The sequence below is a fragment of the Plutella xylostella genome, chromosome 24, assembly GCF_932276165.1.
Source record: "Plutella xylostella chromosome 24, ilPluXylo3.1, whole genome shotgun sequence".
Taxonomy (NCBI): Eukaryota; Metazoa; Arthropoda; class Insecta; order Lepidoptera; family Plutellidae; genus Plutella; species Plutella xylostella.
Window position 1 is genome coordinate 2,731,314 of NC_064004.1, and position 26,264 is coordinate 2,757,577.

The 26,264-nt window shown below is 38.7% G+C and overlaps 3 protein-coding genes across 4 annotated transcripts; 1 reads left to right on the plus strand and 2 right to left on the minus strand.

Moving 5' to 3' along the window:
• Window positions 1-126: 126 nt before the first annotated feature.
• Window positions 127-8,453, minus strand: LOC105398025 (zinc finger protein 569). Of its 2 annotated transcripts, none has more exons than XM_048629972.1 (5): window positions 8,036-8,453; window positions 6,679-7,149; window positions 4,557-4,682; window positions 3,300-3,422; window positions 127-587 (listed from the first exon to the last, which is right to left on the minus strand). In XM_048629972.1, the coding sequence occupies exons 1-5, from the start codon at window positions 8,213-8,215 to the stop codon at window positions 369-371; spliced, it is 1,119 nt and encodes a 372-aa protein (XP_048485929.1). In that variant the 5' UTR covers window positions 8,216-8,453; the 3' UTR covers window positions 127-368. The 2 variants fall into 2 exon arrangements, with proteins under 2 accessions (XP_048485929.1, XP_048485930.1); XM_048629973.1 differs by lacking the exon at window positions 127-587 and adding an exon at window positions 1,115-1,381.
• An 827-nt stretch (window positions 8,454-9,280) lies between these two features.
• LOC105393539 (serine protease persephone) lies at window positions 9,281-18,152 on the plus strand. Its single transcript, XM_038110721.2, has 11 exons — window positions 9,281-9,554; window positions 13,306-13,381; window positions 13,566-13,678; window positions 13,954-14,085; window positions 14,358-14,449; window positions 14,708-14,832; window positions 15,156-15,296; window positions 15,616-15,728; window positions 16,434-16,585; window positions 17,277-17,337; window positions 17,615-18,152. Exons 1-11 carry the CDS (start codon window positions 9,497-9,499, stop codon window positions 17,713-17,715), a joined length of 1,164 nt encoding a protein of 387 aa, XP_037966649.2. The 5' UTR covers window positions 9,281-9,496; the 3' UTR covers window positions 17,716-18,152.
• Window positions 18,153-18,587: 435 nt separating this feature from the next.
• On the minus strand, window positions 18,588-23,582 carry LOC105393538 (pyrimidodiazepine synthase). Its single transcript, XM_011565317.3, has 6 exons — window positions 23,381-23,582; window positions 20,567-20,737; window positions 20,038-20,204; window positions 19,829-19,931; window positions 19,375-19,508; window positions 18,588-19,048 (listed from the first exon to the last, which is right to left on the minus strand). The coding sequence occupies exons 1-6, from the start codon at window positions 23,409-23,411 to the stop codon at window positions 18,929-18,931; spliced, it is 726 nt and encodes a 241-aa protein (XP_011563619.2). The 5' UTR covers window positions 23,412-23,582; the 3' UTR covers window positions 18,588-18,928.
• Between the last annotated feature and the right edge of the window lie 2,682 nt (window positions 23,583-26,264).

The following is a 26,264-nucleotide window of genomic DNA, read 5'->3' on the forward strand; positions in this document are numbered from 1 at the left end:
AATACATGTATACATAGTACAAAGGGTGGGTTTAATGCTAGACACCTTTTCTACCAGTCAACTGACAGGAAGTACAGAAAAACTATATCCTAATGTTAATTGGATTAGTTAAAATAAGAGATTGCCTTGAGATCATAAGGTATTTATTGTATAACTTAATAACTAGGTGTTGTATAATACTATAGATAAAATCACTACCATAATTATTACAATGTAAGTACTTAATTTTTCATAAATAAATCTTAAAGTTTCTACACACTTTTTAATGCACAGTTGACACATACCGCCATCTTGCGGCAAACCATCCACTCTATCACTCAAAATACACAAAACAACGCCATCTATACCACCAACCACCAACTTCTTCATCACATATGGATGCTAGCATTAGGTATCCTAGACACGGGAGGCTGGGCGTCTCTGGGGATGCCATGGGCTCTCGTCAGGTGTTTCCTGGCTGAGTCCGTGGACGTGAACTGGGACCCACAGAGGTGGCAGACGTACGTGTAGCGGCGAGTCTGGTGAGACTTGAACTTGTGGCTGCGTAGGAACTTCTTGGAGTGGAACTTTTTGTTGCACTGCTCGCACTGCGGAAAGAAAATAGTGTTTTGTTAGATGTTGTGCAAAGTTTGATGCACTTTTAACATCGAGATGAGACGTTAAAAAGAGTAAAAGGGCTACTTTTAAAATGAAATCATAGAGTATGGAGAGGGACCGACACGACTAAATCATAGAAAAATAAGGTAACGGCACTAGTGTTTGACATTTAATAACTTTGACACCATATTAATTAATTTAGAAAACGACAAAAAATTACTGACGATTTATGACATGTCAATCACTAGGTCCGTTACGTACTTTAAATTAATTGAAAATAATAATTTATAAGGTGTCAAAAAGTAGTGCCATTACCTTACCTTATTTAATATCTTCAAGGCTTGAACCAAGCGTGGATATAAAACACTGTTGTAGCGAAATAGATTTCAGGTTCTAGAAATGCATTGGAACATCAATACTTTAACTACACTGCCATCTATCGGCAGAAAAATACGAAAATCGTACAAAAACCCGTAATAACGCCATCTATCGGCAAAACAATGCAAAAATCATTAACAAAAACCCGTAACAACGCCATCTATCTTAACCACTTCGTACTACAACAGCATTAATATCCGCACTTGGACAGCTCGATGCGCACAATGCGCCCCGGCGGCTCGGCCAGGCCGTGCGCAGTGCGCAAATGCGCGCGCACTTTGTTCGGCTTGTCGTAGCGGCGCGCGCACAGCGGGCAGACGTGCGCGTAGCGACGGTCTGTGTGCGCGTTGTGCTTGTGTATTTGCAGGAACTTGCGCGATTTTAGGCGCTTGGAGCACATGTCGCACTGTAGAGGGGGGTAGGTTGAGAATGCAGATCACAGAAAAATTATGAATAAAATATAATGGGAGAACACGGAATTGCAAAATAAATATAGTTTCGCGTTGATATGAGACTGAGATAAATATGGATTAGATTGAATAGATTTCTTCTCAATACTTATGCCGTGACTCATAACAAGACAGTGTTATACACAGTTGTCACATACAGGCATCGAGCGGCAGCGAAACTTAACTACCAACTAAAAACTCGTAACAGCGCCATCTGTGTGTGTCACCTGGAAGTTCTTCTCCGTTACTTAGCGCACAGTAGACACATGATGCCATCTAGCGGCAAAGCTAAAGAAACTCGTAACAGCGCCATCTGTGTGCGTCACCTGGAAGTTCTTCTCGGGCAGGTGGATGGCGATGTGCTGCACGAGGTTACTTAGCGCACAGTAGACACATGCTGCCATCTAGTGGCGACGCTAAAGAAACTCGTAACAGCGCCATCTGCGTGCGTCACCTGGAAGTTCTTCTCGGGCAGGTGGATGGCGATGTGCTGCACGAGGTGCACTTGTATATAAGACAGTGTTACACACAGTTCACACATGCTGCCATCTAGTGGCAACGCTAAAGAAACATGTAATGTGTGATGTGTCACTACTAGGGCATGCAATACCGCAATACCGGTATTCGTAATACCGGTATCAGGGACAAGATTCACGCTTTTTTCAATACCGGTATTAAAAGTTAATACCGGTATTGAAGTAATACCGGAATCGGACTTTTTTAGGCTATAATAAAGCGATTAAGATATAGTATTCCTATGTACTGTGAAAGCGCACTTGTTTGATGCAGTTTTCGGCCGTTTGATATCTACTGTTGTCTATGCGTAAACGGACACTGGATGTAAAAATAATAATTTATTGTAAAATTTAAACTAATACTCAATTCTCGTAAAAATCTATTACAAAAAACTGAATTTCATTGCTTTTTCTCGTTTTATTTTGACCTATACGACCTTTAATCACAATATATGCCATTTATTACAAGGGAATCTAATACCGGTATTAATACCGGGATCCCGGTATTGAGTTGCAATACCGGAACTCAATACCGGTATTGAAAATGGTTCCGGTATTGCATGCCCTAGTCACTACACGCTATAGAAATTCTTCGTTACTTAGCGCACAGTAGACACGTGCTGCCATCTAGTAGCAGCGACACCTAACAACCAACTAAAAACTCGTAACAGCGCCATCTACATTACACATATGTAACTACAAGCCACAGCGCCATCTGTGTGCGTCACCTGGAAGTTCTTCTCGGGCAGGTGGATGGCGATGTGCTGCACGAGGTTGGAGCGGCGGTGGAAGGAGGCGCCGCAGTTGATCTAATACACATGTGTCACTACACGCTACAGAGCTGTCTATGTGTGTTACTTGGAAGTTCTTCTCCGTTACTTAGCGCACAGTAGACACATTCTGCCATCTAGCGGCAACGAAACCTAACAACCAACTAAAAACACGTGACAGCGCCACCTGTGTGTGTCACCTGGAAGTTCTTCCTCATTACTTAGCGTACAATAGACACATGCTACCATCTAGCGGCAACGCAACCTAACAACCAACTAAAAACACGCCACAGCGCCATCTGTGTGTGTCACCTGGAACTTCATCTCCATTACTTAGCGCATAGTAGACACGTGCTGCGATTTAGCGGCAACGCAACCTAACAACCAAGGAAAAACACGTAACAGCGCCATCTACATTACACATATGTAACTACTCGTAACAGCGCCATCTGTGTGCGTCACCTGGAAGTTCTTCTCGGGCAGGTGGATGGCGATGTGCTGCACGAGGTTACTTAGCGTACAGTTGTCTCATGCTGCCATCTAGCGGCGACGCTAAAGAAACTCGTAACAGCGCCATCTGTGTGCGTCACCTGGAAGTTCTTCTCGGGCAGGTGGATGGCGATGTGCTGCACGAGGTTGGAGCGGCGGTGGAAGGAGGCGCCGCAGTGGTCGCAGATGTAGGGCTTCTCGCCCGTGTGACGGCGCTCGTGGATCTGATACAAAACAAAATAAAAGGTGTTTGTAAGTTTAAAGTATCTGATTGTGTATCAGCGGTAGCGTAGCTCAGATAAAGCTCAACAGATATAAGATGTTTTTTTGGGTCATAGAAAATAGCATCCATAGAAAACATCCTTCCATATAAAATACATTTCTTTCTTGAATCCATTTCCACCAGTGCTATGCTATGTACACCATTTTTTTTTAATACTGTTTTTTTATGTATGAAGTTTTTGTGACCATGTAAGTTGGTTTCTGTCTATAGAGGGTCTTAACATGAGCGCATTACGCCATCCTGCTCTCAGCAACTACCATGGCTACTACTCATGTTATACTTACGATTAAAGCCTCCTTGTTGGCGGCGCTGTAGTCGCAGTAGGCGCAGCGGTGGACGCGCTCCATGCCTCGTGCAGCACCACCAGGTTGTAGTTACAACACCTGTAGGTACTCACAATGAGAGCCTCCTTGTTGGCGGCGCTGTAGTCGCAGTAGGCGCAGCGGTGGACGCGCTCCATGCCTCGTGCAGCAGCAGCAGGTTGTAGTTACAACACCTGTAGGTACTCACAATGAGAGCCTCCTTGTTGGCGGCGCTGTAGTCGCAGTAGGCGCAGCGGTGGACGCGCTCCATGCCTCGTGCAGCAGCAGCAGGTTGTAGTTACAACACCTGTAGGTACTCACAATGAGAGCCTCCTTGTTGGCGGCGCTGTAGTCGCAGTAGGCGCAGCGGTGCACGCGCTCCATGCCTCGTGCAGCAGCAGCAGGTTGTAGTTACAACACCTGTAGGTACTCACAATGAGAGCCTCCTTGTTGGCGGCGCTGTAGTCGCAGTAGGCGCAGCGGTGGACGCGCTCCATGCCTCGTGCAGCAGCAGCAGGTTGTAGTTACAACACCTGTAGGTACTCACAATGAGAGCCTCCTTGTTGGCGGCGCTGTAGTCGCAGTAGGCGCAGCGGTGGACGCGCTCCATGCCTCGTGCAGCAGCAGCAGGTTGTAGTTACAACACCTGTAGGTACTCACAATGAGAGCCTCCTTGTTGGCGGCGCTGTAGTCGCAGTAGGCGCAGCGGTGGACGCGCTCCATGCCTCGTGCAGCAGCAGCAGGTTGTAGTTACAACACCTGTAGGTACTCACAATGAGAGCCTCCTTGTTGGCGGCGCTGTAGTCGCAGTAGGCGCAGCGGTGGACGCGCTCCATGCCGTGGCGCCCGCGCTTGTGCAGCAGCAGTAAGTTGTTGTTGCGACACTTCTTGCCGCACAACTGTAATGGGCGACAAGTTACATTTTTGTAAATATTAATCACAATCAATCAGAAGCAACAATATTTTAATACAAACTAGATAGTGTCAGTGCAAAAGAAACGTCTCAACAAATTACAACCCACTTATTATATCACTGAGCTCTTATTTTGAATGGGTACACTACATAATTCCGAATTACTTTTTTACGAATATGAAAATAACGATTTTTTAAATTTCGAATTTCATAGTTCCGAATAATTCACAATCCCGAATTTTAAGTTTCCGAATAACGAAAATCACGAATAGTTTATAAACGAAATTTCAAACAACACATATATTAAAATGACGAAAGTCAATTTTCCGAATATTATTATTTCGATGTTTCAAAAGTACGATTTTTATTATATCGAATTATTTAAATTACGAATCCCGAAGTTTTAATATTCCGAAAATACAAATTCCCGAATGTTTCTTAGTTAACAAGAAATGGTTATCTATTATGAATAATGCAGCATAATGCGTATAAAAACAATATTTTTTAAGCTATATTATGTGAAACGATCCGCTCCGCTTCGCTGCGCTCCGCTTTGTTTTTCGATATCAATGTGCACCTAACACGCTCCTCCTCGCTTTGCTCGTCGTGGCACCTATCTTTAGGTTTAAGTCCTAAGGTTTTTAAGTTTAACACACACACACGCACTCACGCCTTGTACTGATGTACTCCCTTGCGGGGTAGGCAGAGGTGCATTGCTGCACCCACTTTTCGCCAGAGTGTATGTTAGTCCCAATGTAATAGGGGGCGGGCCTATTGCCATTTTACGGGCACATCCAAGACCCGAGAACAAATATCTGTGTTTAAACAAATATATCTGCCCCAGCCGGGAATCGAACCCGGGACCATCGGCTCAGTAGTCAGGGTCACTAACCACTACGCCATTCGGTCGTCTAAACACCAAAAGTTTAAACACCATAAAAATCCTAGCAATTGTTTTGCTCTATATTTGAAACGCTCCGCTCCGCTTCGCTGCGCTCCGCTCCGCTTCGCTGCGCTCCGCTTTGTTTTTCGATATCTATGTGCACCTAACACGCTCCTCCTCGCTTTGCTCGTCGTCGCACCTATCTTTAGGTTTAGGTCCTAATGTTTTTAAGTTTAAACACCATAAAAATCCTAGCAATTGTTTGCTCTATATTTGAAACGCTCCGCTCCGCTTCGCTGCGCTCCGCTTTGTTTTTCGATATCTATGTGCACCTAACACGCTCCTCCTCGCTTTGCTCGTCGTCGCACCTATCTTTAGGTTTAGGTCCTAAGGTTTTTAAGTTTAAACACCATAAAAATCCTAACAATTGTTTTGCTCTACATATATTTGAAACGCTCCGCTTTGTTTTTCGATATCTATGTGCACCTAACACGCTCCTCCTCGCTTTGCTCGTCGTCGCACCTATCTTTTGGTTTTGGTTCTAAAGTTTTAAAGACGTTTATGTTTTTTTGTCAAAATCACGAATTATCATATTTCCGATCGGGATTTGACTTTTTCGTGATTATAATAAATCGGTATTTTATTTTTCGTATATTAAAGTAATCGTATTTTTTAACATTCGTATATTAAACAATCGTAATAACAATATTCGTGATTATAATATTCGAAATTATAATTTTCGTGATTATTATAATTCGGTATTTTTAAAAATCGGTATTGCAATATTTCGTAAATTACATATTCGGGGTTATCAAATTCGGAAAAAAGTTTTTCGGAATATTTGGGTGTTCCCATTTTGAATCTATTTGGTTAGAAGATATTGTGACTCTATTCATTGGTACAATGGTTGTCGTTAGGTTGAACTTAAAACGTTTGACAATAAACAAAATGAGGACAGACAGTTTTTTTCTTGTTTTTTTAATGTGAAGACACACTATTTAATCTTAGCTGAGCCATCATAAAGGAATCTTCAAATCTATTGAAAGTGTCCAAAAGTCCATACGTCCATACTAAACAAAAATCAAGTATTATATCTTACCTCACAAACACAGAAATTTGTATGGAACCTCATGTGAGCTTTGTATGTGTTCTTCATTTTAAATTCCTTATTGCAAACTTCACATGCATACACTGTAGGTTCCTTGCTCTCTTTTTTACTCTTACACTTAGGACTTTCATAACTGTTATCATGATCATCATTTTTCTGAAAATCATCACTGTATGTATTGTCAAAATTATAATCATGGTTATTGCTTATGTCATCTAATAAGGCATTTTCTGTTATATCTGTTTTGATTTTATCATCATCAATAATTATCGTTCTGATTTTAACATTTGTATTAACAGGAAGTGATGAGATTTCCCGTTGTTTTTTTACTGATTTTCTGAAGCCTGCATTGATTAACTTTGTGTTGGCCTTTTCGGCTGTTCTCCTGAATCTTAGGGCTCCGTTCATGAAGTTAAGACATGTGGTGCATATCATTTGTGGCATCCCATCGTTGAGTTTTATCTGAAAGTTCACAAAATCATAATATTATTATAGGAAATACATGCTGGCCTAATTTTAAAACAAATTATTGTTTGATATTGATGATATTAATTTTTTATATGTACAGTCAGCTGCATAAGTCCTTATACATTTCTGTACCTTGTCAAACTGATGAACCGTCAATATTTCAAGGAATGGATAGGCGGTTTCAGATTGACAAGGTACAGAGGTGTATAGCTACTTACGCAGCTGACCGTACATGTATAATGTGCAACGGAAATCAAATAAGTGCTGAAGGTCAAGGGTTAATGTGGGCACTACAACATCTATTTAGTGGAACTGGGGTGCCAGTGATGACTGGCTAATCCACTCATGACAGAGTCAAACCCTAAACCAGCTCTAGTGTGTTGTGTTAGTCTCCACACAATTCAACATCACCAAAGGTTAACTGGTAGGAAATGCTGCTAGCATTAAGTTTGCCTTTGTACCAATTTACTTTGTGCAATAAAGAATTTAATAATAATAATAATAAGGTGAAGCAAACCACACAATCACCAATACGAGTAAATAAATAGGATAGTGCAAGCAAGCCAGCTTGGGTCCACCAACCCACACTAGGCCTAAAACCCTTCCTTCATTGCAAGGAGACCCGTGCCCCAGCAGTGGGGATGTGATGGGTTGTGATGATGAAATAGGGTAGTCGGTCATCTTGGGAACTTGCTTGTGTTGGGGTCCACCAACCCGCACTTGGCCAGCGTGGTGGACTAGGCCTAAACCCTTCCTTCATTGGAAGGAGACCCGTGCCCCAGCAGTGGGGATGTGATGGGTTGTGATGATGAAATAGGTTAGTAAGTCATCTTGCGGGCAAGAGGTGAAGCAAAACTAGGACGACGCAACTTCTACTGACCTCTAGCCCGGTGATCATAAGCAACTCATCCGACCGTTTTTTCTCAGAACTCTTTCCGTAAAATATCGGATGCAGGTCTTTACTGCTAAGGCAGGTGCGGCACAACGAGGAGTACATCTGCTCGTAGTTGAACCTGCGCTTCCTTCGCATCTGCATTGAGAACATCAGCACGGGAAGCATTGTGTGAAATAACTCCTTTGAGTCGTGAGATATTTTCGCGTTACAATGTCATTGAATTGAAGTTACTGTCGATGGAATAATTTGGAGATAGATACAGTATTTTCTGGCAGGTATACATAAGGATATGAAGAAATAAAAGTGTCCTCTGTAAATAAATATAAATCGCACAGAAACACAGTCCTTTTCACCAACCAAACCAAAACAAACAAGTGAAACAAGTACCATTAAACGTCAAAATAAGGACGCCATCAAAAACACAGAATAAAAAATTACAAAATTTTATAAGTAAAAAAAAATCATGTAGCAAAAATAAACAGGGTTACCAGACATAAGAAAAAACTACCACGGCCACGGGTCCATGAGGCACATTGAACCACTCGTGGTAGTTTTTCTAAGAAAGCAAAAAAATGTAAACTGTAAGGGGTTTGCAACCCCCTTTAAAATTTATTAAGACTACAGACGAGGCTTTTTGGTAGGTAGTTACTGTTACTATAACATATAATATTGATTTAAGCGCCATCTACTGGAATTTAAAAAAAAGACTAGATATATAACAGGAAGATTAATAATTTTATTTTAAACATCGTTGTTTTGATATAAATAGAATGCTAATCATGTTGTATGAATCAAAGTTCGCATAAAGGTTAACTTCGACCGTCTACTTTGGTGGAATTATTATTTTTATTATGTCTCCGAAGAATGTGCCAAAAATGTATGTACTTACTTATTGTTGCTTAGGTACCTACCTACCTAAATAACTTACATACTTTATAAGTACAAATGTTTACTTTGCCATCGCACAGTTCGGATTTACTGAATGTAAGGGTTTAGAAATTAATATTAAATAATATTATATTCCTTAAAATATTATTGAATACCTACCTACTCCCTGGTTAGTATAATTATATGTACCTACCTACCAACTCCTCCTACTGATAGGTCTAAAATGGTCCATTAAGTTGCAAAAAACGTACTTATGAATTCTTTCACGTATTTCTTATCCTCATACGTATGAATGGTCGCCTCTCTGTGAATACTGCAGTAACAAGAACTAGTCTAACCAGTTTTAATGAAATGGGAAACACAAAACATAGTTTGCAAGATCGCATTAGTAACTTGATGATATTGCCGATGACACTGTTTGTGATAAATATGTATAAATATAGTAATAAACTGATAATAATATAGTTTAACTGTATGTTATTAATTTATAACACAGGTTTATCATTCGTGTTGTGGGATTTGTGACTTTGTGTGGATTAGTGAAGAACGTGATTTAAAATGTTAACCAGATTATTATTTTTCAATTTAGTGCTCAGCTGTTTGGGGTATTTAGATCGTAAGTAATCATTTTTAACTTAAGTATAACCCAAGAAAATGGGTTCTATGTGTGGCTATGGTTATGATGTGTCTGTTTATAAATGAAAATCCTAAATTGATTTTCCGAGGTAGTTAGGTAGGTACGAAGTTGAAAATACTTACAAGTGTTTTATTTATTCATAGATAGACGTTTTTTCAAATTAAATCAGTTTCTTAACTACCTATATCTGTCTGATTTTATAAAAAAAACAAAGCTCTCTATTTGGTACTTCGGTAATCTTAAACATTTTATCTCAATGTGCATAATACCTACCAATAATTATGTACGTACTTCCTTAATTCATTCAGTAAGATATCTGGCAAGTTATTGGGTTTTCCATAACGTCATCGTCATCGGTATAACGTCCTTTTTAGGGTTCCGTAGCCAAAATGGCAAAAACGGAACCCTTATAGTTTCGTCATGTCCGTCTGTCCGTCTGTCCGTCTGTCACAGCCGATTTACTCGGAAACTATAAGTACTACAGTGATGAAATTTGATGGGAATATGTGTTGTATGAACCGCTACAAAAATATGACACTAAATAGTAAAAAAAAGAATTGGGGGTGGGGCCCCCCATACATGTAACTGAGGGATGAAATTTTTTTTTTCAATGTAGGGGAAAAGGGGTAGTAACTGGCCATTTAAGCACCTTGGCCACTTTACGTGTGTGCTCCATCTAAATGCATGATCTGATTTAGGTGATTTATATATCTAATGATTCACTAGATCCTGTTGATTGTTTTTTTGATCAATTTAATAATCAATAAGAACTATTTATTTAAATATCTTTATTTAAATGAAAAGTACCACTTTTGTGTAGTAACTGGCCATAAATTTTAGTAACTGGCCCTCTTATTTTGTAGTAACTGGCCACCTAATTAACTAAAATGACAAGTTTTAACCTTATAACTACTGCAATCATTATAAAAAACCTATTACAATTAATGTGTTATGACGTAGTTAATGTGTTAACACTTAATAATGAGAAATAACTAATATTTCTTAACAAATAAACAGTTCATCATCATCATTACGTCCCCACCTGCTGGGGCACGGATTTCCTTCCAATGAAGGAAGGATTTTCTAACAAAATTTAATATAAAAACAAAAATACTTCTACAATTCAATAATCCTTCAATTTAATTAGTGTAACAACGTCACAATTCACATATTATTATGACAAAAATTAAGTTTCTTATCTATAAATCATCACAAATCTTTATTAACAATCATATTGAATTATTTCAAGTTTATATTAAGTCAAATCCTTAAACCTTAGCTTCTTCTTGAACTAATTTTAAGATTGTATAAAATACAACTTGCTACATACTACGCACGGACACTGAGAGAGGACGAGAAGATGGTGTAACACGAGGTAGAGCTGGGCAAAAAAATAAGGACATCTTAGGGCTATCGGAGAGCGGTGGTAGCTCAGTCGGGTAAGCGCCCGCTTCTCACGCCAGAGATGCGGGTTCGAATCCCGGTGCTGACATGACCAATTAGTTCTTTTAACAGATTTTAACTTAAGTACAATGTATACCATCACTCTTACGGTGAAGGAAAACATCGTGAGGAAACCTGCATGTCTAGATTTTGCACATCTAGATATGTGAACCCACCAACCCGCAGTGGAATGCCAGCATGGTGTATTTCCCACCATGCTGGCATTCCACTGCGGGTTGGTGGTATGACCTTGGGGTTATGCACAACGGTTCCATTCGAGAGAGCCAGGTGCAGGCACTGACACCCCCACACAGAATATAATAGAATAGGGCTATCGGAAATCCTTAGAGAGGGACACAATGACCCTGAAGTCTGGCCACATGCTCTACCATCGGGAGGGTAACCAACTGTCCCAAGGTGGCGTAGGATTTATTGTCAACAAGATCCTTGTCAACAAGTGGTGGAGATCAGTAGTGTGTCGAATCGGGTAGCGTACCTTGTACTTAAACTAACCGAGAGGGATTCCTTGAAGATCATACAGGTATATGCACCAACCTCGACACATTCTGACACAGAAGTCGAAGCAGTATAAGTTACGAAGATATCTCTAGGGCTATCAAGTGTACTGCTAAGACCCAATACACCATTGTGATGGGGGACTTCAACGCCAAAGTGGGAGTACAAGAATGCAAAGAATTGAGGGTATATAGGACCCCATGGCTTTAGTAGCAGAAATCGGAGAGGGCAAATTCTTGTTGACTTCCTCGAATGAAACAGACCAGAATGGGCTGTACTTGATGAATTCTTTCTATGAGAAACATCCCCGGAGGAAGTGAACATGGTCAAGCCCCGATGGTGTAGGACGAAAAATGAAATCGACTTCATTATGACTGACAAGCGGCACATATCCAGAGATGCCTCAGTGATTTACACAATATGATTTATACATTTTAAACTGGGAGTGATCACCGACTTCTTGGAGGCACTCTGAATATCAACTTCATGCTGGAGAGAAGACTGATGAAGCAGGCCCTTCGTCCCACGCTGCACCAAATTGAAGTTGGCATGGCAACACCAGCTTCCAAAGAGAACAACAGAGCCGATTCGAATCGCTGCTAACCACTACGGATATTGACGAGGATACAGTCCAAATAGTGAAGGCTGTTTGTGGACTGGGCCACCATTATCTTGAAGAGATTTTAGCATATATCCTGAAACATAAAATAGTTCTCAGTAACTGGCCATGTAGTAACTGGCCACTAGAATACCTATGCCAGTTACTACTAAATATTGAACGATTTTTACAAAATTTATACCACAGAAAATGCTATTTAAAACCAAGGTAATAAGCTGTATTTTAAGTTAATTTACTTGCAAGTAGCAAATTGGGGTAACTGGCATAGGGGGGCCAGTTACTAAAAATAGTATAAAACTGGAACCAGTAACTGGCCAAGTCGAAAAATGCAATAAAAAATCAAATTAAGGATTAAATCAGTACAAATTATAATTGCTTACCTCAAAATCTATCGTTGTCACTATTTAAAGTCACTCACAGAAACTGGGGACAAAAAATATCGCCTCTCGAAATAATGTCTTCGCTTAACGTTTTCTTAGCGCACAACCATTTTAACAGACGCACTGTCGCCGACTGTCAGAAAATTGCGGGTATTTTGAAGACCAATCCTTCAAGCGGAATGAGTGTGAACTAAAATGAACGACAACTTACTAATGGTTAGTGTCAAGCTGTAACAGATGGCGTGCTGTCATCGTATTTCTTATTTTAGGCGAATAAAAAGCCGTGTGGCCAGTTATTGGGGGTGGCCAATTTCACCAATGTTTACCCTACATACCCGTGTGGGGTATCAATGGAAAGGTCTTTTAAAATGATATAAAGTTTTCTAAAAAACATTTTTCTTAAAGTGAACGGTTTTTGAGATATCAGCTCTCAAAGTCGTAAAAAGTATGTCCCCCCCCTCTATTTTTATAACTACGGGGTATAAAATTCTAAAAAAAATAGAGGTGATGCATGCTAATTAACTCTTTCAACGATTTTTGGTTTGATCAAAGTATCTCTTATAGTTTTTGAGATAGGTTGATTTAACTGTAATTTGCTACGGAACCCTTTGTGCGCGAGCCCGACTCGCACTTGGCCGGTTTTTACCGAGTTGCAGAAAGGAACTTTAAGCTAATGCCGACATAATTTCTTTGTTTGTCTCTTTCTGTCGGTATACTGTCAAAGCAAGACAGCAATACATTTAAGGTATAATAAAAATATCCTTAATTTCAGTTGATGATGAGTGTTTCTCACCAACCAAAGTGCCTGGGAAGTGCAAGCTGGCCTACAACTGCGCTGCATCTTTAAAGTAGGTACATGCCTTTTTTGAATACGTGTAGGGTATTGACGCTCAGTCCGAAATAGCTGCCCATAATCTTCCCGCTTCCGGGTAGGTGGGTAACATCTTCTACTTGGTCACAAGGCTATATTTGTATTGTATACACAGTAAGAACTAACTGAATTGAAAACCTAATTATTTTAATAATTTTCAGCGCAATAAAAACAGAAGGATTCCACAATTTGACTCGGTGTGGTTTTCGAGGACACACAGAAATAGTGTGTTGCATACCTCAAAAAGTGGAAAGCAGCTTCGGGGACAGATTCGGTAGGTAAAAATAATCTCATTTGTTCAGGGAGAGGAAGGCTACCTTCACTTTTGACAGCTTCAATATTGTTGCTTCTCATAAAGTATGGTAATTCATTCATACACCAGATACAATAGATTTTTAATTATGTCTGATTTCCCGGCATGTGGTTCAAGTTAATAATTGACAATCCACAAGCAGCGTTGCTCGTCTGGCAGATCCATACAAGTTACGAAGCTGCATAAGGATTGTTAATTGCTAATATTCGGTGGTGGTAACACCACTGTTTTTTCAGCGTCGGACCCAGCAACAGAGGCGTCCGCCACCAGCAGAGACCCCATAGTCCTGCCGCCTCGCAACAGACCACCGCAGTCTAGACCCACTACTACCACCACCACCGCCAAGCCCAAAAGAAGGGCAGAGCTAGGTATGTAAAGTACATAAGCACTGATGTATCCAATTCCTACTTATACATAGTCAAGGAACAAAAGTACTTCTCTAACGAGGAGGGTTATAAGTAAAGTATAAGTTGACGTTCTGAGACCCAGAGACAAAAATAAATATTGACACTTTTGTTAAATGGGGAGGTTTGACAGCCCGAACCGAGTCAACGCCCAAAGTTAACTGAAAGAGAATGCTTTAAATTTTCTTTTGTACCAAGGTACTCTAACAGTTACTTAGTATTATTATTTTTTTCAGAATGTGACAAAATAATTCAATCATCAGGTCCTCCTCTTTCACACTATATTATAAATGGGCAGGAAGCTGCCGAGGGGGAATTCCCGTACATGGTATGTTTCACCCAAATGAAGATAAAATATTACTGATTATATCCCATTCCACAGAGAAAGACATCTGATACAGACAAAAACTACCCTTATTCGAATGTAATAAGGGTTCTCTCAGATGTCTTTCCCCTAAAGTGTTGAGCACCTTCTTAGACAAAAAATTTAAAATTGGTTGAATAATATTTATTAGGGGCCGGACCAAAAAAAATTACTGAGTAAAACTTGGTGTTGGACCTAACACGGAAAATGTATATGTTTCAGGCAGAACTGGGATACTTCGACCCAAGTAAGGATAAAGTTGAATTCCTTTGCGGTGGGACCCTCATATCTAAACGCTATGTTATGACTGCAGCCCATTGCCTGCAACCACAAAGATTAAGGGAAAGGTAAAAGTTGTCCACCTAATCACAAAATTTAACCTAACCAGCGTTAAATAAAACCCCTGACATTCAACACTAAAAGCCGCATCACTTTTGATCGACTAAACCTATTTTGATAAAATATGGCTAAGAACACTCGGAGTAACATTACCTACCTATGACCCGAAGAAACAAATCAAAAATCGGTTAAGCCGTTTGGGAGCCACACTTCCACAGACTGATACTGAGAGTCAGAGACACGATAAACTTATAACACCCATATTTTTCGTCGGGGTTAAACCTGCCTGTCAACATAGGTACGAGTATAACCCAACTGTATATTTTTTCAGGGCTGCAGTGTTTGTTCGCATCGGCGTAGTTGTTCTAGGCAACGGAACTTACAATGCGGCGACGGACTACAAAATACAAGAGATTAAAATACACCCCGACTTCGCAGCGAGAGCGATCAAAAATGATATAGCACTGATCAAGTACGTATTAGTTAATACCTAAAATAACAATGTGAAGTGTAAGGCCAACTAGAAACACCATAACTTCCGTTTGAAAGCGTTTTTCCTAAACTGCCTTGTCTCACGCCCTATTCAGGCTAATATCATTTTTGGAACGTACCTCCCAATACTTACCAAAAATTTAGAAGCTAATGTCGTTTCCGCCAGAAACGGCCGTTATTGTCAGATCCATAAAAGTTATGTCAGTTTTGAAATATAAGCAATTCTATGGTGATAACTCTGCAGGGACAGTGTTTATTGTTAAATTATTTTTATACCTATAATTATGATTAATTTTCAGATTGGAAAGGGACGTCGTTTTTTCGGATGTGGCACGACCCGGCTGTCTTTACACCAAACCTGATGTTCCATTGAATGACTTTGTAGTGATTGGATTCGGTGTTACACAGATAGGTTTGTATTTTGTTATTTAATTTTAATTCAGCCACTGATATTAAAATAGATAACCCTGCCAAATTAGAAAGCCCTAAAGTTATGAAAATTGAAAGAACCTAGATTCTTAGCATTTTTTATCGGCACAGATTCAAGTAGGTAAGTAGGTACTATGCGTGTGAATTTTTATAGGCAGATTGAAAAAAAAACAATTTAACACATTGATGGACACTAGATTAACGGTGAAATTCATAAAAACGCACAACATTTTTGTATGGGAGTTGAGTGTTGATTTGCTGGTGCACATGCCGGCACACTGCCTAGGCGCAGTAAAGAAAACACGACGTTAATGACCGTTGTGTGCGTGTGAGTTCACACTTTTTTCTGTATGAAAACTTATTGCTGTGTGAAAAAAAGGTACTCTGGGTGCACATATAACTTTGAAATCCTTCCAAATAAAGCACAACAAGATGGTCTTCATACAAACTCTAGGTAAAACAGGACTGCATTGACCGTTGTTGAAATAATTAGAAAAAGAGCGGGGACTGCATTCGACGTTGTGATTTTTTTCTAAAAGTGTGGTGGACGTCAAATGCAGTCAGTGTCCGTCAGTGGGTTAAGTACTTTATTTACTTCCTTGGTACCTATCAAATGAATTAATCCTTTTAGGATAAAGTGACCATAGTCGGTTCAGCGAAATCACAAATACCTACTCGTACTTTCCAGAGACCAGAAAATTTAGCGAAAATCTACTTAGAGCAACTGTTACTTTCGTGCCAAAGAAAGAGTGCGCCGCTGACTACGACAATGGACGCCATCAAATAGACGACAATGTGATTTGTGCTGGAGACAAAGATAAACATGCTGATGCTTGCCAGGTATACTTACATACAGTGCGACAAACTTATCTGTTCCGGTGAGGGCGAACTAAATTGATCCATATCTCATTACTTACTAATGAATTGTATATTGTAAAAGATTAGATGGGTTTATTAACACCGCAAGGGCGAATTAACAATACGAGCAAACTTAAAATCTTAAAGAATTAAGAAATATTAGACATTTATGTGAGCTGTCACCGGAACAGATAAGTTTGTGGCACTGTAAACACAAACATGTTTTTTCATATTAGGTACTTCGTATCTAACTACATCTATAAGTGACTGTATCAGTAGGGTTACCAACTACGAACAAGCAATAAACAATCGCTCGCTTGTCAAATCTGACGTAACTTGATATTTTGACAGGCGACCGACGCTGCTTATGGATTGTTTTTTGAGTTGTTTGTTCGTGGGTGGTAGAGTGGTTTGAAAAAATTGACGTTCATCAGAAAAAAAATATTTACACCATGAATAAAAACATTTGACTTTTACTTTAAGACTTTAAACGTGTTGGTGGTGGTATGGTAACAGCCAGATTTGTGTCATTCCCAGTCAATGTTTGTTGTTGGAACCATCATAGCGCTTAAGTATTGTGGATTTTTATTGAGTCAGTGATAGTATAATACAACAGATTATCGTAGGTAATTTATAGTAGTTCTCTAATCTGTAGGTACTCATTTAATTACAGGGAGATTCCGGGTCATCTTTACAAGCACTGACAGGCACGGATGGCCACTTTCGCATTCTTGGTAAGTTCTTTTATAATTATTATTTTGAGGTCCAAGCTAATTATTTCTGCACATGGACTAGGTAGGTATACTTTATCTCTATTTCAGTCGTTACATACCTATTCAGCAAGCTGGCTTGTGTTAGGGTCCACCAATCCACAGTGGGTCCGTGTGGTGGACTACGCCTCAACTATTCCTTCATTGTAAGGATACCCGTGCCCCAGCAGTTGCGGCTGAAGATGATGATGAAACAATCTATGTTGTTACATACAGACTTACATCATGTATTTATTTTCAGGTATAATATCATACGGAAAGGGATGCGGTACCAAAGTGCCCGGAGTCTACACTAAAGTATACAGCTATCTGGATTGGATAGAAAGTATAGTGTGGAGTTAGATACCACTTTATAACAACAATTAGGTATGTTTTTGTGATAAAATGAGAGTTTAAAAACTCTCAATTCAATTGTATCTAAGTAGGTATATGTAAGCAACATTCTATGGATTAAAGATGACTTCAAAAATAATACTAGTCAACTTTGACATAAACATAGAAGTTTTTTTTTTTTACTAACAACGATGAGATTAAGAAGCTATTTAGGTACTCCATATTAAAAATAATAATAAAATGCAATAATTAAAGGTAGTAAAATTGTTATTGTAAGCACAGTAACCATAAAACAAAGACAAAATAGAACAAAAAAATAATAAATATCTATCGTACATGGAAATTGTACAATATAACAGTCATGTTAAACAAATCAAAAGTTCTAATAATAAAATATATTTAACCATAAGGTATACCGCTACAAGTTTTAATAGGTACTTATAATATTTATAATAAAAAAACCAAAGGACCTAATGTTTTGTGATTCAATTCAGAGTATTAAACTTTTATCTAGATCTTCTTCCACATACTGGGTATATTTTTTGTATATTAGGTAAGTACCTTATAACAATTTACTATCAATGCCTACTTAATTTATAAATAGTTAAGTACATTTTTACCCACTAAAAATTAAATGCCGTTAGTGTTCCCTCTGTAAAAGCAATGTCTTAGGGCGCCTTCAAATTAGTCGCTAAAAAGCAACGCTGCTGTCGCGCGTTAATAATTTATATGGAATTTAGACAGCAGCGCGGCTGCAGCGCTGCAGCCGCGCGACACTTAGCGACTAATTTGAAGGCGCCCTTACTTATTTTTAACAGTGCAACAAAATAAATATATAAGTGACTTCTTATGCACTAAGTATGTGAACAAAGATAGTCTGATTCCTTCTAAAAAGACTTGCATAAAAATAATTAAATTTTCAGACTAGCTGTTAATAAACGATTTTAACAAATCATAGAAAATATAACTTACGCTTAGCGTGAAATTCACAAATACGTGGCTGTCACTGTAAGTGATAAAAAAAAGTGCGTAGAAAAAATACTTAAATAATGCTCTTACCTAAAATAAAAAACGAACACTGTCAGTTACATATTTAAAACGTTATAAAAAGATTGCTTGTTTTTTTAGTAGCACCTAAGTTAGTTGTAGGTTCTAGGTTTAGTAAAATACCATACGATAAGGTATATAGCTTACAAAGTGTACAACAAATAATAATATAGACCTATAAATAGTAGCCCATAGAGTGGGCACGCGCATTTTTGTAATACTCAAAGTTGTCTTCTGGGGAGCTCGCATGCTTTTTAACTACTTCATCTAGCTGCATTTGATCACCCCAATCAGCCTAGAACAAATAATAATTTATAAAAATCACGCACATAAAGGGAGAGATTGCTGAGAAAGGTTTCGGCAACAGTCGTTAAGCCAAGTCTAGCCTTCGGGCAGCTTGAAAACATCTGCCCACTTACCCGATAACTCTCTCAGCACAAGCTTGCTTGTGTTGGGTTTCACCAAGCCGCACTAGGCCAGCGTGGTGGACCCCCTAAACCTTTCCTTCATTGAAAGGAGACCCGTGCCCCAGCAGTGGGGACAAGATGGATTGTTATGATGAAGGATTAGATATGGATTATTAAATATAGATTATTAAAATCTTATGACTTTTACACTCACAAAGTTGGGAAAAATGTGGCGTTTCTCGTCAAACTTGGTCGGGTTCAGACACCGCAGCATGTACAGCCGCTCGATCCACGGCCAGATCATGTAGTCCAGCATGCCGGGCCTGTCTCCGCCGAAGTACACCGTGCCTGCGAGCAGAAGAGTGAGGTGAGCTTTGGTACCTTGTCATTACCACAAATCTCTGAATGTTACCCAAATTGGTATGGCACTACGGCAGTTCAGCAAAGTGTACCGCTGGGCTGTTTTTAACAGCATGCGGATTTCATCGCGCACGCGGGTTAGCACGCCATTTTACCGCTTCTCAAGTGCGTATTCCATGCGTTACAATGAATACTTGTACGAACGCGTGCAGGGCAATCCCGTGTGCGTGATCAAATTTCATGCTATTAAAACTCTCTGCATAGCTTATTATTATAAAAACGATGTAGGTATTAAATTATAGTAATACCTCTGGATTCCAGCTCCTTTTCAAAAATATTCACGGTTTGTATGATCTGTTCATTGCCGAAAGCGAAGTTTGTGTCAAAACATTCTAGACTGCCCTTGATCAGCTGAAACAAATGAACGTTTGATATTGAAAAATATACTTTTTATTAGATTACCTACTTAAGATATCAATTATAACCCGACCAAATTAAAAAATCCTGACTTGCTTACCTCGTTAAACCTCTCAATGAGCAGTCGGTCCTGAGCTTTCACGAATGGGTCTCGGGAATGCAGTGGGTTCCTCGTGTATCGCTCGTCTAGGTAGTCGCAGATGACTATGCTTTCAAACAGATACTTGTCTCCTTGGTCCGTTGGTATTTCTAGCACGGGTATTTTCACTGTTTGGGAAAAATATACAAAGATACTTAGTAAGTAAGTAAGAGAGGAAGAACAGGAAAGAAGTGGCTTGATTGTTTGCAAGAAAATATGAGAGTGTGGTCACACTATTATTCACTATAAGGATATGACAGATGATAGAATAAAATGGCGTGACATGACCCTTAATAAGGAAAAGGCAAGGTTAAGAACACTGTATGGATCAAACAGATGTTTAATAGATTAGAAAGAATAAAAACACAAAAACAAAATTAACTAAAGATACTATCCCATATTAAAGGTGACAAAAGTACAATCTCAACAATGCAACGAGTTATAATTAGCAGAATGTGGTGGTAAATTAATTTATAGACATAGCACTCACATCTGGGATTTTTCTCTCGGAACCATTCAGGCAGCCGCAGAGGGTCCAACTTGCAGACCTCGTACGGGACCTTCTTGGCGTCCAATATGAGCAGCACTCGGTGTCCGTACGGGTTCATGTCCACATGGTACAGGCGCAGCTTGTTGGACAGTGGACCCGGAGGTGTTGGCCCTGGAAACCATACGTCCATATTATTTGCATCATGAGACTTAAATAGTTACAACCATGGTAGTAGAAAAAAAGGCGGAAGAAATCTCGCTTACTAAAACACTGAAGCACCACAATGGCGGCGACATGAGAGTGTGTGGGTGCGTAGGTGCGACGTGATTGGCGCGCGGCCGCAAACTGACTTACTTTGAGTGTGAATGTGTGTGTGGCGGGCTCGTCGTAACAATGAAACTGACTTACTTTGGGTACTTCACTTTTTAGTTAGCAAGATTCCTTCCATATTTTTTTCTACTTACATGGTTACAACAGCAATTTGAAACATGACATTACAATTACAAATTACACACATGTCATTTTTGAACCCAATAAAGAGGGATTATGCATGGTTGCCACTGGCGGATATTAATAATTAAAATGGGGACTTTGGGCGGAAACCCTTATGTTATGGCTCGCATGAGATTGTTCAATGTGAGTCTAGAAGGAATATGTAACTACCCACTTAAATATACCTAGTGGTAGACTCGAATGTATAATTATGTCGAATATTTGAATTAATAAAAATAAGTACCTAGTTGAGTACATCATTCTAACTTTTTTCTGAAGTCTCATAAGTCCTTTATACCTATTAATAACCAACCATTCTTATACTTAGTACTTATTCTATACTTTTAAGCCAAGATGAGATTGAGGTACTTAGGTAGGCCGACTTATCTGTTAAAGAGTGAACTTAAACACATATTTAACATTAATGATGTCATGGGCCATCTCGCTAATAATAATAAAAAATAACATAACGTGATGTCATTGCATTAACTACCCATGAATTGTTGAGATTCATTAAAATTCAATTTAATATAAAAACGGTATTCATTCTGAAGATAAATTTCCCATGAATATTTTTCTGTAATTATTAATCATTCAGTCAATTCAACAAAGCACCAATGAAAATGAACTCTTCTATTCTCATAGGGGGTGAAGTTCCTGTACGTGGCTCTCTCGAGTGAAATGAACTCTTAAAATTTCCTATATTTGTACCATTATGTAAAAAATAGAGTAAGCCATAGGTTAACAAATAAATGAAAAAAAAAACTTAGTAAGTAGGTAATACGTAGCACAGCAGCTATATAACAGTAGGTATACTAAGTACCTAATCTAGTGGGAAGGTACATATTCCTCAATGCATGTGCCACTGCCACATACACAATTCAAGCTAAAATTCATGCCTCCATTTATGTTTTTAGGCCAAGGTAACCGATGCAGACAGAATAAACAAAATGCTAAAATAAATGTGCACATAGCTGCAGTTGCGAAACGCAAACATAAGAATCAGTGTTGCCACACGAACAATAATATGCCTAAAAACTGTTTTTTACTGGTGTTATTATGAAGGTTTCATAACATTTAGGTAAGTTTTAAGACTTATTCCATTTAAAAAAGCTTTTAGTTACAACCATTTGTCCTTAAACGTGTATCCTACTAGTCAAGACTTTAGACAAGTGAGCTAGATTAGATAGATAGATTATTCTTTATTTGTACACAAGAATAGATTATACAAAGCTTAAATATAAACACATAGGTACAAAAAAGGCGGTCTTATCACTAAAAGCGATTTTTTCAAGACAACCTTTATTCTAGCTATTTCAGTCAGAGATCTCAAAAATCTTAGCCTTCCAAAAATTTGGTCGATATGTTATAAGTAAGTTCCTGTGTTGCTACGATCAGCCCTACTTACTAGGTAGGTACGCCTAATTTAATTTCATAACTAGCCAGGTACATACTTTTGTAACCTGACAAACTCATAAACCGTCAATGTTATAATATAATGAACAAATAGGTTATTTTTGAGTTTGAGTAGGTACAAAAATCTATAAGGTACCTACTCTTACTTATAGATTAATTATTTCAATCGGCAATTAAGTATCATATTAAGGGTCTGTTCCACAATGTCTGGTTAGTGGCTACCTGACGGATAAAATACATGCTGTCACTTTCTGTTATTATTTTTTAGACAGTGACAGCATGTATTTTATCCTACAGGTAGCGACTAACCAGACATTGTGGAACAGGGGCTAAGTATAATATTCAGAGGGTGTTTATTATTTACTCAAGGCTAGCAACACTGCATATGACAGCTGTTTACACACAACATAACCACAAAATATAGACTGATAAAAACTGTAAACATTTACATTTCTTGCAATGGCGCAAGTTCCTTGTTTATATTACTTAATTATCCTATGTAAATTCTAAACACATAGTTCCGTGTCAAACTCATGATCATGAGTCTCATGACCGAATTTCAAACAGCTGATGATACAATCCATAGGAGATCAATCAGCTGTTTACTTTCAAATTTCTAATTTCTATGGGTAGGTTCAAAATAACTCTAGGTTCCTAGTTTACTATAGTCTTAAATGAGGGTGGTTATAAATAAATTTACTGGTGGTTATAATTTTTTAAACTTACCAACTAGGTACCTACTGTATTGATTTTACTGTTTAATAAAGTACCTAATAAAATAATTCATAAGGATTACCAGCGTCCTATTATTAATAATTATGTTTTGTTTGACATTTTTTTAACAAAATATTAATTTATTGGATAGCTTATATCTTTAATAATTGAAGTATACAAGAAGGTACTCACCAGCCGGCCTTTCCTGGTAATAAAAGGACATGTTATTCCTTATCACCAATTTTACCTAAATAATACACCAAATTAAACGGTTTCTTGCAAAAAGATCCGAGACACACCAAATAACATCGAGAAATAGGGTAAAGTCACTGTTAAATTAAGATTATTGCTTGCTTCTATGATGTCATGCTTTTGACCTGAATAAGTAGGTATAACCCGACCAAATTAAGAGTACACAACAATTTGACAAAACAAAACTCAGACTACAATGCTTATACCATATACCCAACGATATTCGTAGATTTTTATTATTATACATGGCAATGATTAAACTTTTTTCATATGTCAGTTTATTGGATCACAGAATATACTGGCAGCAGTATGTGACAGTGACACATTTTGATGGAAGAATGGTCAAGTTTTGTTGCATTGCATTGTAATTTAACTATTTATTTTGTATCTAAAGCAAAATTTCAGTGAAACTGTGTAAATATCTGTGATGCTAAGATAGCAGTTACCTAATGCAAAGCCAATCAACCACCCATCAAGCAATTGAAGCAGTATTTATTCATAAAAAAGTATACATAAGGGTAATTAAATTTAAGGTAATTAATTCACCGTTGTTGAAACTCGTTTCTAGTTACGTGGTTATGAATTAATACAACTATAACAATAACAGTCTATATCCTACAATAGTTCTAGACTAAACGGGGCCTGTCCTTTTTTATATTTTATGCAAGAAAAATCGTTGGTTGACACTTCTTCTTAATTACCGATATATTTTATAATGTATGTTTTCACACTGGCTTCTCCATGATGGCTCCGACCCCATGCACGCCTTCCAGAGGTCTGGGACTCTACGGTGGTCCCCCTGAGGTGGAAAAGACAACATAAAAATTACATAAAACATACCTACTACTTATTCATTATTATTATTATTATTAAACATTTATTTTCAGATATAATATCCATAGTGAATTAGTAAAACATGTCGAAAATTGTTTGTCAAAATATAAAAATCATAGGTACATGCAAAAATTAAATTAAATTAGATACTTAAATGTCATTTTAAATGTGAAATAAATTGGATTGAATAAAGTGAAATAATAAATTGAATTAATATTTTTTTATTATTATAATTATAATTATTTAACTCATCTACAATAGACAAAAACTAAGTCATGCTGTCCTCCTAAATAGGAAATAATATTTACCCAATTTTATAAAAAAGGCCTTTGCTTACCAACATAAAAACAAACACTTAAGTTAAAAAAATATAAAGCTTATTTATATAAGGTAAGCTTATTTAAAATAAGTTGTGCAAGTACAATTTGTTTTTTCAGTGCACACCATGAGTGACCAGCCCTCCGCCACTAAAAGAGCTGATAACTTTGTCCTGGAGCCCATCATTAAGCTGGAAGTGGCTGATACATCTGTTAACACTGAAAAAGAACCTCCTAAAAAGTAAGCAATAAGTAACTTTAGATCTGCAGCAGGTAAAAGAGAATGGTGTAGCCCCTCACTGCCACTAATTTAATTTTAAATGCACTTAGGGTCAACTCAGACGTACCACAACCACACCACAGCCACAACCACACCACAACCACACTGTGTCGTCGAGCGTATATTTTGTATTCTCTCTCTCTCTCTCTCTCTCTCAGCCTTCCGTAGTCCACTGTTGGACATAGGCCTCTCCTAACGATCGCCACCCCAAACGGTCACCCGCCATCTGTTTTGTATTGAAAATGAATAATCCAATTCACACATGCCACATTTTGCCGTTGTTATCGACCACCTGTGTAATACAACCACATCGCAAGTATCGCAACCACATCGCGTCGGCAACGCCACCACCTCCTCTCCCTATTAACTGCATACGACCATGTGGTTACCACATCGCAACGACAGCAACAACACAACCACATCGACATGTTGTCACTGCCACAATGCAACTGCAAAAAGCCGCTGCCACACTATTCACACGTAACCACAGCTTGACCACATTAGGGGCCGTCCATTAATTACGTGAGGCTCAAATGGGGGGGGGGGAGGGGGTACTGAAAACCTCACGAAACATCACGAGGGGGGAGGGGGGTTCTCGTTAGACATCACGTGTATTTAGGTGTTTGAGCCTTCAGCTTGAACCACTTGAGATTACGCTCTCTCTTTCGGACTATCTCTGTCTCTTTCTAACACGTTGTTGCCCCACTGTCTACGTCATCAGCAACATGAACTCTGGTTATGTGATCTGTGACAGCACGCCGCAGCCATCTTGAATTCAGTACGCTTATAACTCTCAAACGGACAAGACGTTTCTCGAGTGATAATATAACTATACTTACGAAACAGGTTAGTACACACTTTTACAACAATTTTCATCATTCCGCTCGGCGCCCCAGGCCCAGCGACGAAATAGTGCCCTCGAGGCATCTTCACACTTAGCCAACTGTCTTATACGACAAGGAACTTGACGCGACAATTTCGCACGACCTGATGCGACTCTAAAATCGCACTAAGTAATCAATACGACATATGAGCTGATGCGACGTCGCATGAAAGGTCGCATGACTTGATACGACATTGCCGTCGTCGCACGGATTTTAAGGCGTATGAATTGATGCGACGTCGCATGACTTGATACGACACTACCGTCGCACGGATTTTAAGGAGTATGAAATGATGCGACGTCGTATAAATTAACACAACTATATATATCATGAAGGTCGATGATTATCAATGGTTCTTTGTCTTTTAAATTTCAGAATGCCGGCTCAAATCAAAACACTGGGTGAAATTGCTGTCGACCCACTGCCGGACGATGATGTCGCATCCCTGAATGCAATTCTATCATTCATGAAAGAAAACTTTCCGAGTGATTGGCGAACCTGGGAAATCT

Coding starts and splice junctions, on each gene's coding strand:
- LOC105393539 (XM_038110721.2), top strand. CDS start 9,497: ATGTTAACCAGATTATTATTTTTCAATTTAGTGCTCAGCTGTTTGGGG. Junction 15,297..15,615: donor AATGATATAGCACTGATCAA/GTACGTATTAGT, acceptor ATTAATTTTCAG/ATTGGAAAGGGACGTCGTTT. Junction 16,586..17,276: donor AACATGCTGATGCTTGCCAG/GTATACTTACAT, acceptor ATTTAATTACAG/GGAGATTCCGGGTCATCTTT.
- LOC105398025 (XM_048629972.1), bottom strand. CDS start 8,215: ATGCTTCCCGTGCTGATGTTCTCAATGCAGATGCGAAGGAAGCGCAGG. Junction 7,150..8,035: donor TTATGATCACCGGGCTAGAG/GTCAGTAGAAGT, acceptor GTGAACTTTCAG/ATAAAACTCAACGATGGGAT. Junction 588..3,299: donor TGCCCGAGAAGAACTTCCAG/GTGACGCACACA, acceptor TTCTTTCCGCAG/TGCGAGCAGTGCAACAAAAA.
- LOC105393538 (XM_011565317.3), bottom strand. CDS start 23,411: ATGTCCTTTTATTACCAGGAAAGGCCGGCTG. Junction 20,205..20,566: donor CCGAGAGAAAAATCCCAGAT/GTGAGTGCTATG, acceptor TTTCCCAAACAG/TGAAAATACCCGTGCTAGAA. Junction 19,509..19,828: donor AAAGGAGCTGGAATCCAGAG/GTATTACTATAA, acceptor TTCTGCTCGCAG/GCACGGTGTACTTCGGCGGA.